Source organism: Gossypium hirsutum, chromosome D06 (assembly GCF_007990345.1).
Source record: "Gossypium hirsutum isolate 1008001.06 chromosome D06, Gossypium_hirsutum_v2.1, whole genome shotgun sequence".
In the NCBI taxonomy this organism is placed as follows: domain Eukaryota; kingdom Viridiplantae; phylum Streptophyta; class Magnoliopsida; order Malvales; family Malvaceae; genus Gossypium; species Gossypium hirsutum.
The window spans coordinates 37,127,661-37,139,149 of NC_053442.1; the positions used below are offsets into that span (position 1 = coordinate 37,127,661).

At 33.5% G+C, this 11,489-nt stretch overlaps 1 protein-coding gene across 1 annotated transcript; it reads left to right on the forward strand.

The window, feature by feature from the left end:
- The first annotated feature begins 620 nt into the window (after window positions 1-620).
- LOC107901985 (metal tolerance protein C4) lies at window positions 621-7,936 on the forward strand. Its single transcript, XM_016828182.2, has 13 exons — window positions 621-1,152; window positions 1,242-1,296; window positions 1,786-1,918; window positions 2,033-2,088; window positions 3,034-3,148; window positions 3,275-3,332; window positions 3,433-3,551; window positions 4,923-5,042; window positions 6,195-6,296; window positions 6,383-6,455; window positions 6,846-6,913; window positions 7,423-7,483; window positions 7,558-7,936. Exons 1-13 carry the CDS (start codon window positions 885-887, stop codon window positions 7,680-7,682), a joined length of 1,353 nt encoding a protein of 450 aa, XP_016683671.2. The 5' UTR covers window positions 621-884; the 3' UTR covers window positions 7,683-7,936.
- Window positions 7,937-11,489: the final 3,553 nt, after the last annotated feature.

The window sequence follows — 11,489 nt, forward strand, 5'->3', positions numbered from 1 at the left end:
ATATATGTAATCTAAATTAAGTTTTAATTAAGCATTATTTATTATTAAGTTTATATATCACATTGATTATTATAAAATATTTTCTTATTATAAATTAAATTTTGATTCTTAAAAGGAAATTGCACTATAATATTTTATAAAAAATATATTTATATAGTTCTACAAAGAACAATATAAAATATAAATTTATAGATATAAAATAAACTCAATTAATTAAACAATAAAAAATTAAGAAAATCTTAAATGTATGTTTGTTTTATAGAAAATAATTTTTATGAAATAATTTCAAGAAATCTACCAAATAACAAAAATATTTTTACAATGATTCATCCAAACATTAGAAAATATTAGCTTTTCTAAAAAATAAACTATTTTCTAAAAATTATTTTCCGAAAACCATTTTCAATATTTTCAATGAAAGAAACGGAGTTATATAAACATTAAAAGTGAGACTTTTAAAGGCAAAATATCAACAAACAAATTTCAAAATCTTTAATGATTAAATTGAAATTTTTTCAGTTAACTAATCAAAATAAAAAGACACTCATAAATGAAGTGACTATGCGTGTAATTTACCGAAAAATATTTGAGTATTAACTAGATAAAAGTGATAAAAGTTGGGGGGCGAAATATATAATCTTCCCTTCCCTTCATATTTATTTCTAATTCTGATGCTTCGCCATAATCTTGTTTCGCCTTCAACCTAAAACCCTTTTCATTTTTATTTCGGTATTTTCCCCATTTTAAACCCTAGTCCGAAAAATGGATTCATATATATCTTTAACGTAAAAAGAGAAAAAAATCGAAATTTCTATCTTCAGCTTCAATTTCTCCGGAAACGAAAAACCAGTAAAGTATTGTTTGGAAATTTGCAATTCAAGTAAATGCAAACGTCGTGTCGTTTCATTTCTCGCTTCCTTCGCTCCTCCAAGCACACTTCTTCCCCTATCATTGTTAACTCATGGTTTAACAATCTCTCCCATTTTGATTTTTTAGACCCCCGAAATCAGAGCTTTTTCCAATTTAGTTCCCAAAGAACAAATTCTGGGCAAGTCAGAGGTTTGAAACGTTGCGTTTTGCTGGGTTTTGTATTGACCGCTGATGATCCCATCTATTATCAGCATCATACACATTTTTACTCTTCCCGTCGAAGTTAGTAGTACCATCTCTTAATCTGTAAAAAAATGGGGTTTTGCCCCCTTTGTAAATTGTTTACAAATGAATATCGATATGTTCTGCAGACTTTTTCACGAGGGCTAAACAAATAAAGAAGATTGAAATCAATGATCAGCACAGGTACTTCCTTTTTCTTTTTTTGTAGTTGGTCTTTTCCCTCTAATTGAATTGCAATTTAATGTTTAGTCTGTTTTCTTTTTAGAATTTGTTTTGCATAGAAATTCACTTTTTAAATTCTAGCAAAAACAAATAACTAGATGGGGGTAGGCTACAGGAGTATTTCAGTAGTGAAAGCCAGAATTGCTTTTCTGAAAAATAATGAAGAATATAGTTGCAATCGATTCAATTTTGCTGTATACTTATAATTGGGAAAAAAAAGTCAAATTACTTCTATATTTTCATTATCTTGGATAGTTTAGGTTGCCTTTGATTGATTCCTGGTGATTAAAACTAAGAGTGTGTTGGCTACTTACTATGTTTCGTTATAAGTGGAGTGAGCTCTTCTCATTTTAATCTCATTCTGTGGTGAATGCTTAGACTATATGTCAGTTTATTCATATCCTTTTGCCTTGATATCTTGTTGTTTGCCTTAAATCTTTGACCCTCTAGTCAACGTGCTGTTACAACTGCTTTATGGTGCAACTTCCTTGTCTTTTCTCTCAAGTTTGGGGTCTGGTTAGCAACCTCTAGCCATGTTATGTTAGCTGAAATGGTTCATTCACTTGCTGATTTTGCTAATCAGGTAGTTAAACCTCTCCCTTTTGTTTTCCCTTACTCCCTCGATACTAGTTTGTTGCTTTGTAACTAAATTTATTGATTATGAAATGCACAGAAACTAATACATGTTGCATTGCAGGCGCTGCTTGCTTATGGTTTGAGTAGTTCAAAGCGTGCACCAGATGCTTTGCATCCGTAAGTCCTTTCCATAGTTAAAACAGCCATTGCTAATCATAGTAACCATGTCTCCAGTTATGATTTTCCTGTTATCGATCTTAATGTTCATGGATGATGTGCCTTTGCATGGGTTAGTCATCTTGTTCTTAAAATTTTCTAGTAAATAAATAAATTCAGTCTCTGTTTGGTTTCTTAGAATGTTTTCTATTTCTATTTCTATATTCTATTTTCAATTTCTATTTTTTAAAAAAAATTAAAGAATACATAAAAATAAAAATATGTTTTCAATGAATGTTGATTGGTAACTTTTTCTCATGATAGAATAATGATAAATAATTTTTTTTTAAAAATAATTTACTTATATGGATTTGAACTAATGTCAGAGATTTGATATTAAAAAATTGTTATAAAAGAGTATCTTTGTCTTTGTATGGAGTTGAACCAGTGCCAATTCATTGAAGTTTAAAACCTTTGTTTTTGACTTCTCCAATTTTGCTAAACATTTTTCGTTAAAACATTGAAAATAACTCTTTTTCTGTTTTCTAGTTTTCACATATTTTCATTTTCTAAAAAATGTTTTTAAAATTGTCAACCAATTTTTTTTACTGTTTTCCATTTTCCAAGAAAACTAAAATGAAAAAACCTCTGTTTTCTGAAACCAAATAGAGCCTTGTATAATTTTTTCTTTTTTCCCTTCCGCCTTAATATTATCATCACTTGTTTTTCAAGAATTCTAGTAATTAAAGTTAACTGGTTGCTGTTCTGAGCAAGAGTTGAAAGTCAAGAAATTTATAATTTTTAATACCACGTATTTTCTTTCTACTAAGATAGGTGACTTCTTTATCAACTAAGTCCTATGTTTTAATTTGATACATACATGCTACACCTGGGAATTTTTTGTAAACACTATATACAAGTTCATATGTTTAACGATAGGCTGATACCTCTGCTTTTTTCTCTCAGGTATGGGTATTCCAAGGAAAGATTTGTTTGGTCCTTGATATCTGCTGTTGGCATATTTTGTCTTGGTTCTGGTGCTACAATTGTTCATGGAGTTCAAAACCTATGGATAGCACATGTACTTGACTTTGATTTTCCCATATATTTTATATATTATATACTCTATGCTCCTTTAGCTTTTCCTCATTATTTTTTCTTAAGCTTTTGACAAATGGCATCTTATTTTGCTTGCTGTCTTCTTTAGCCCCCAGATAATATTGAGTATGCAGCTTTGGTGATAGGCGGCTCATTTATAATTGAAGGTATAATTGGAGCATCATGATTGTAGGATAGCGAAAGTGCATCAGCTTAATCCATTCCTCCTTAGATTTCCCCCTTTAAACTATCATACCTTCTGTTTAGGTGCTTCTCTTGTTGTTGCCATACAAGCTGTCAAGAAAGGTGCAGCAACAGAGGGGATGAAAGTGAAGGACTATGTCTGGCGTGGCCATGATCCTACATCTGTTGCAGTCATGACAGAGGTAATTCTCTGTGTACCTATTTACACTTTTGGTTATTAAAGAACTGAACTTGTTAAATGTGATGTTGGGATTTGAGAAATTCGGATCCGTATTAAAGAGTTAGGATGAAATATTCAGTTGCTATAACAGTAAGATGGGAGATGATATTATATTTTAGATTAGTTTATTTGCCGTGTAGAGTACTTATGCTTGAAACTGTTAAAGCTATGGATAGATCTATTAATTTAGTGAAGAGAAGAGCCTGAGTTTGATCAATGTACCATTAGCTAATTTAAGTGTTCAATTTAACATGCCTGCCCCTTCAGCCTTTGCAAAGGTAAAAATAAAAATGAAGAGAAAGGAAGCATTAGTACTAATCTTCAGTTATGTTGCACATCTGCATACCAAGGTTAAACACTCCCTGGTGCAGCCATATTTTGCACTGTTGAGAAATACTGCAGTATTTGTGGGATTTGTGGAGAATTTTGATATTCTGTGTGCAGGTGAGTTGATTGAATAATTTATTGGAGTTTTCCCTGTTGTTATTGTTGATTTTACAGTTTGTGTTCCCTTTTTGGAAGAAGAAATATTTCAGTAGTCATATGATACAATCTGCAGAATCTTTACAACTGGGCTTCTTCAGTAAAGCAACTTGAAAGAATTTACCAGTCTTAGGTGTAGGTGTCATGACAGTTGAGTTACCAATCAGTCTTAAATGAGAAGCACTTTTTGTAATTTCCTTTTCCTCTTGGTTCATATTTTGTAGCAGATGGCTAAACTAGTTGACTGTAGAAGAATGAAAATTACATAAAAGACTAATTAAATTGCATTTTCATAGGAAGAATTTCATAGTTGCAGATATCTTGATCTATATCTGTATCTCCATATGCTCTTCATTATTGCCCCTCATTTGGTAGAATTTTTCATGCATGAAGCAGATTTAAGGGTTTCTTAGTTTAATTGATTAGCTCCTGTCATAGTGATTGAGGAATTGTTGTTCCTTCCTCTAAATATTTAATAAGCTTGCTTTAGATATTTTTTTTCTGTAAGTAATACTTGAACTGGATGTCTAAATTGAAAATCTGTTTCTTAAATTGTTGACAAGCTTTTCTTGTGCCTCCTGGCTTCTTCTCCCTTCTCTTTTTGTGCACACCTTAAGGATGATGTTTAGTCTTGACTGCATTACCTCTATGTTGTGTTTTCTCTCAATTCCCTTCTTTTGACTTCTGCACCTATCAAGTGTGTGAATGTACCATTATGCACAGTTTGTCCTTGGTTCAATTTTTTCTAAAATAAATAATTGTAAGAATCATGATCATAGTTGCGATTTTTCCTAGCTACCACAGATTGTTTCTCTAGTTGCTTCACAGTATATTATGTCCACATTTGCAGGATGGCGCTGCAGTAACTGGCCTGGCTATAGCTGCAGCATCACTGGTTGCAGTGAAGACAACTGGGAATGCCATGTATGATCCCATAGGTTCCATTATAGTTGGCAACCTTCTTGGAATGGTCTGTTGTACTTTTTAACGACTGAATTTTTTACATCTTTAACTGAATACCAGTAAATACTGCTTGATATTATGCAAGGAAACTCTTTGAACAAGCTGGATGGTATTTGTTAGTTTTCCTTAGTCAATAAGTAGGTTTTGTCTCTACCAGAAGCTTGGCATTTCTTGAATTAAGAACACAGTCACAGCTCTGTTGGCCGTTTTAACCAATTTTAAGGTGATATGTTTCCAGTTAGACATTAGGCATTTGTGTGTTTTTATGGGTTACTGAAAACATACTATGTTGTCTTTAGGAATTGATTGGTGGAGAACTAGGGTGTGCCTGAACATTGTGCTATGAAGTATGAAAGGGAGTATAAGACCAATACCTTAGGCAAGTTACTAAAGCTTTTCTGGCAAGGTGACATGCAGGATGTGATTTGTGATTAATGACATATTTAGTACTATGGACTAAAATGCATGGCCATATTAGCATGTTAACTTTGACTGGGAAGTCCTCTATGAAATGGATAATCAGTTAAAATATTTGCAAAAGTTGTTCCATTGTATATTGTTTTTGTGTGCTTTGATGAATTTAGCAACTCTGATGATTTAGGTTGCTTATGTAAATTCTTACATAATGAAATGAAGTTGAGAAAGTGTGACTTATTGAGTACCCTGGTTTTAATTTAGGTTGCTGAAACAAGATTCATGGGTGATTAATATGTATGGGTTTGTTTTGCCTTGCTTTGGGCTTGTAGGTTCTCAATATTGTTTTCACATATGGTTTTGTTGCAAGTTTGAAAATTAGAATGCTACTGCCTTGTTTCCTTTTTTCAAAACTCACCCCCCCCCCCGGCGCGGAGAGTTCCATTATGGCTTATGATAGTTTGGGGGATGAATGGAATTTGGCATTAGAATGGTGGAAAAACTGAGTGGTATTTGCTGCCATGACTTCTAGTCAATACTTTGGAGATGATTTCAGGAGTTGCTAGTTCAGATTCTCTTCAAGAGAAGGCATTGTGTGAGTGTGAAATAAAGAGTGGGAGAAAGAGGGAGGGAAGATAAATTATGTAGTTAGAATTAAGTCTTAAGGCTGCGTTATTGTAAGGTTATAGTTTCTAGCATCTTTTGGTTTGTGGTATAACTTATTGAAGCATATTAAGCTATGCAGGTCGCAATATTTCTCATCCAGCGCAACCGGCATGCCTTGATAGGGAGAGCAATTGATGAACATGATATGCAGAAGGTTCTCCATTTCTTGAAAAATGATCCGGTATATCTCTACTAGAATTATTTGACTTGACATCCATTTCATTTATATCATTCTTGAAAAGTTTGAGGGGCATGAAATTTCTGCAGGTTGTAGATGCTTTATATGATTGCAAGAGTGAGGTGATTGGACCTGGGTTCTTCCGATTCAAGGCAGAGATTGGTGATTGTCTCACACTGCCTTATACTTTTTGATGATTATATTTTACGATTAGCTTTCTTGATATTAATATTAATTTCAATTCCAAATAGTTTTTGCAATACTAGTATTTTAACTGGAAAGCAAGAGATGCATTTTACTAGCTGTCTTGTCAGTATCGCATTAATAATGCTAATGTGTTATGAACTTTGATGTGATGTTTTTCTTGCTGGAATTATCTAGAAATTCGTACTGATGTCCATATTTTTGGGTTTCTAATCATTTAATATATCAGTTAGATAGGTTACTAGCAGAGTCTATGCTAGATCTGGTCTACTAAAATATATCATTGGCGTTTCTCTAGTTGAAACCTTTTGGCATTTATTTGTATTCTTGTGGCAATGTATGCTACAGATTTCAATGGAGTGGTGGTCGTGCAAAATTATCTCAACAGAACGGGACGTGAGGAGTGGGCGAGACAGGTTAATATTTCAGTCTTTCTTTTTTTGGTCTTCAAGACATTTTCTTGTTCAATGCTTTTTGCTTTTATCTATGTGTAGCTAATTATAGCTCAATAAACTGATTTGGCCTTTTTGTCCTCTACATGAACATTTTCCTTGATATAAGCAGTTAGATATACTCGAGAAATTGAGTATTCCTTGTGAAGATATCTGACTTAAATAATAACATAATTTTCATAATTATCGTTTTAGTCAATATGCTAATAACTATTTTGTTCAATGCTTTGAAGTTTTAATGTCTTATCAACACCACTCCACTTTTGGCTTGTGCATGCATTATTTGTTATTAAGAACCAGCATCCTACTTTGTCGATCTTCGGTCTTGTTTTAAAAACAATGGTAGTGTCAGGGAAGTGCACTAAACTAGGACGCCTGAAGCCTTTAAATTATCTACTCTGGTGAATTTCTTGTCCTGGTATTTTCTTATGCTTTATGCCCATGTTGACTAACCGGATTTTGGTTGTACACAGTTTCGAGAATCTGCGAAGGAGAAAGATGATTCCGCATTGCTAAAGATTATGTCCAATTATGGTATGCAAGTAGATGAACTAATAACTGTAATACATTGAGTTGTTATGTGTATGACAAAAGAGTTCCTTTTGCAGGTGAGGAAGTGGTCACAGCTTTAGGAAGTGAAGTTGATAGACTCGAAAAGGAGATCCAAGAACTTGTTCCCGGCATCCGGCATGTTGATATTGAAGCCCACAACCCCATAGACCTACCATCATGATCCCAGATTTTGTACGGGCATTATTTCCACCGTATATTTTCACATATCTAATGGACGTAAAAAATTGCAATTAAGTAAGATGTCACTTTGTCATTCAAACTAAAGCGATAATTACAGGATTATCGTTATATTTGTGATTACAGATTGTAACCTGTGAATAGTGATGTTTGAGTTTGAAAAGGGAGTGCAATTCTTAGAAAGCTGAATTCATCACAAGATCATGGCCCGATAATAAAAAAATTTGTTAGCTAGTATTTTGCAGAGTGATATGAAGGAATCCTACATGATTTAAAGCATCTAGGGTTTTGTATTTTATTTAAAAGATGAAAGGAGCAACCATATATGGGGTGAATTACTCAAAAATGTCTATCTTTTACAAAAAGTATCAAATTAGGTCGGTTTTTTTAAATTTGTTGGATTAGGCTGATTGTAGAGAGAGAAGGGAAACGCATTTTCAGCGGATTTGGAAAGAAAACAATTCCAGTTGGATGTGTTTTCTTGCTAAGTCAGCAAAGCCCGTCCAACTGTATGTGTTTTCACTCTTCAAGGTTTTTTAGAAATTTTTTGTAAGGCATAATTTCGAGCAAACATATAATTACATCAAGTAAGGTTTGATTTTTGTTGTTCATATATAAATATAACTTTATTTTTCTATAAAATGTTTTTGTTTTCAACATGTGAAACAGGTTATTTTGTTGAAATGAGTGGATGAGTTAATGTTGTTTATTACGACGATGAAATTCGTGACATCGATATTAGGGTCGTTTTTTCATTGGAGAACACTGTGCGGTCAACTTTCAACCCAAATATACAATTGTCAGGGCTCCGTACAAGAATTAGGCGGAAAATCATTGGATCCACCTAGATAAGAGTATCATCATTGAAATATCGATTTTTAGTTTCAGTCGACCCCATCAAATATGAGGCTTTCGATCTCAGAGGCGCAAGGGGGATGGAGGCAATGGTTCAGATGCATATTGTTACTAGATCACCAATACTCGAGTTATATGCAGAGTTTCAAACACAAATGAAGGTGGTCGGAGGTCGACATCTTTTCCAGTTTAAGAGGTTGGAACGGAAGAGGAAGTTGAGAGTCCAACGACACGGTTGTGCAGTAGATTAATGACTTTGTTAGAAAATTCCCATTCCCATTATGATATGTGGGAATCATCAATAAGAGACACTCATCGGTTTCAGGCCTAGATTTCAACTACAACAGGCAGAATGTCCAACGGTTGAGGATTGGCGGTAATCGAGAATTCGACACCTCAACACGATACTTAGTTGTTTTGATTTCAACATTGGGAGGCTAATGTTTTACATTGGGAACACTTACAGGGTTCAGATTTCCATTGATGTTTTGGTTGTATCGACAATTATACAAGAAGGGACGATATACTCTCTACAACCTCCACCTACGAGGGGACATCCAACCTTGGACATGCTAGGGGGTTAAGATTGAAGAGGGCACTGAATTCGATGACAATCCAATCCAGGCGTCCAAGTCGAATGGTTCAGAAATTGCATTATGTTTTGAACCAGAGCCCATTCCAAACTGAACCAAAAAATAGAGGTTCAGATGGTGAAGGTTCGAACGAAGATGCCGAAGGTGTGCTGGAGTTTTCAGAACTCCTACACAGAGACTAGGTGATACGAGTCACAAAAGCCCAAATTCTTGAAGGCGAGGCCCAATAAGAAGATTCCAAGCCCAATCAAGAAATCCACCCATACTTAGTTGAAAATCAGGCCAAATTGTCAAAGTGGCCCAAGTTGTAAAGTTTTATTTTTATTTATTTATTTATTTATTTATTTTATTTAGTTTAAATTTTTATATTCAGTCCAAGAGTCCCAAATAAAAGACCCTTGGCCGAATTTCCATATTAAAATAATTAGGAGTTTTTTTTAGTTTTAGTTTTAGTGTTCTAATTAAATTAGGAAAACATTTGAAAGGCCTATTTATATGGCTTGGCCAGCCACCCTACTTATCATTACAATTACATTGAAAATTTCAGATTTGATTTGAGTGAAAATTCTCTTTGAGTTCTTCAAGGATTTTCTCTTGAGTTTTCTTTAGAAGTTGTTTTAACAATCTTTTTGATTGTGGGAGCCATCTTCAACCTTCTTCTTGCCATTGATATTCTTTGGAGGGGAGATTAGAGCCGTTTGAAGGGAGTTGTGAGATCTTTCGAGATTTCAAGGCTTCTTAGGACTTATCTTTTAATTTCTTACTGTCAATTCTTTCTTTATTTCTACTTGTGCTGAATCATTATCTAATCTATTTTCTGTTCTTATTGTGTTTTCAGCCTTTTTCTATCTTAAGGAATCAGCCCAAAAATCCCCAATTTCTAGGGTTTTTCCATACTCTTTTTGGGTGAAATTAGATTGTCGAAATTTGGGGGAAACTATCTTGGTGTTCAATTGGGCAGAATCACAATCTCCTTGAGGGTTTCAAGAACCCTAACACTTATTTCTATTCTCAATTTGATTCTTTGCTGATTTGGGGATTTTATTTCAGATCTGAAAATTCAAAAATCTAATCTTTTAATTTTCTGTTTCGTTTCAGATCTAATTGTTTAGGGTTTTCGTAGGAGTTTCCCGTGACTTGGCAACTCGATCTTGGTCCGCGCGCAACCCCGTATCACTAGGTCATGGAATTTCTTCATTGGATGTTGGTGATTTAGAAGCAGAGAATGAGTTTTCCTCTAAAGATGCTTTTGTCATAGCAGTAAAGCGAAACAACTTAAATAATGAGGTAAATTTCTACATTGTTAAATCCTAATTGAAAAAATTTGAGACGAAATGTGCAATGCAAGACAGTAGATGTCCATGGAAAATTATGGCTTTTTTGAAGAAAAAGACGAGGTTGTAGACCATCAAGAAATATACTACTTCGTATACATGTGTTGTCACGAGTATTGCGTCAAGACTGCCTGATATTTGTGGTATTGAATTTCTAACTTTGAAATACTCGTGTTGTTGCAAGTATTAGACAGGATCATTTGAAGTTGGATTTGGAGATGATCGCAAACACAATATTACTTATGGTGAAATCGAGCCCCAAGATTTCTGTGCCAGTTATAATTACAAATATCCTTAGCCAGTACGAATACGCATTTGTCATATCGCAAGGTGTGGATCACAAAGCAAAAGGCCCTGGAGAATATGCATAATTGATGAGACATGTCGTACAATAATTTGTGGTTGTAACACCCCTAACACGTATCCTTCTCCAGAATAGGGTTATAGAGCATTACCGGAGTTTACAAATTAATTTTCAGACATTTCTTTTCATCAAGCATTCATATTTATAACCAATCAAAAACAAAACATTTATGAGCTAACATTAACCAATTTAACTTATACAAGTCATTATAACCAGAATCAAATCATCCAAAATTACCAATAGAACCAATGGATAATGTGATATATCTCCAACAAGCTTTCAACCCAATCGAGCTTCCGATAATAATTTCAAAACATCTAATAATTATACCTATTACCAATAATAATTCAATTCCAATAATAAAACACACATATATATAATATTCATTGCCAAATAGCATTCACTTCTATTAAAATAATACAAAATATAGTTCATACGAACTTACCAGGCTAGATTGCAAAAATAGCAAAATTTAGGGACATTTTGGAAAATTTCTATTTTTTTGAATTTCCACCCAATCTTGATCTAAATTAATATTTCATTCAACTTACTAATTTAAATAATAAAAAAATTCATTTCATGCAATTTGGTCACTTTTTGACATTTTTACAAATTTACCATTAAAGTTTCACATTTGTTCAATT

Bases quoted from the DNA above. Each gene is read 5' to 3' on its own strand.
- LOC107901985 (XM_016828182.2), top strand. From the start codon at position 885: ATGCAAACGTCGTGTCGTTTCATTTCTCGCTTCCTTCGCTCCTCCAAG. The intron at 2,089-3,033 runs GTAAGTCCTTTC...TTTTTCTCTCAG, and splicing joins GCACCAGATGCTTTGCATCC to GTATGGGTATTCCAAGGAAA. The intron at 6,456-6,845 runs GTGATTGTCTCA...TGTATGCTACAG, and splicing joins CCGATTCAAGGCAGAGATTG to ATTTCAATGGAGTGGTGGTC.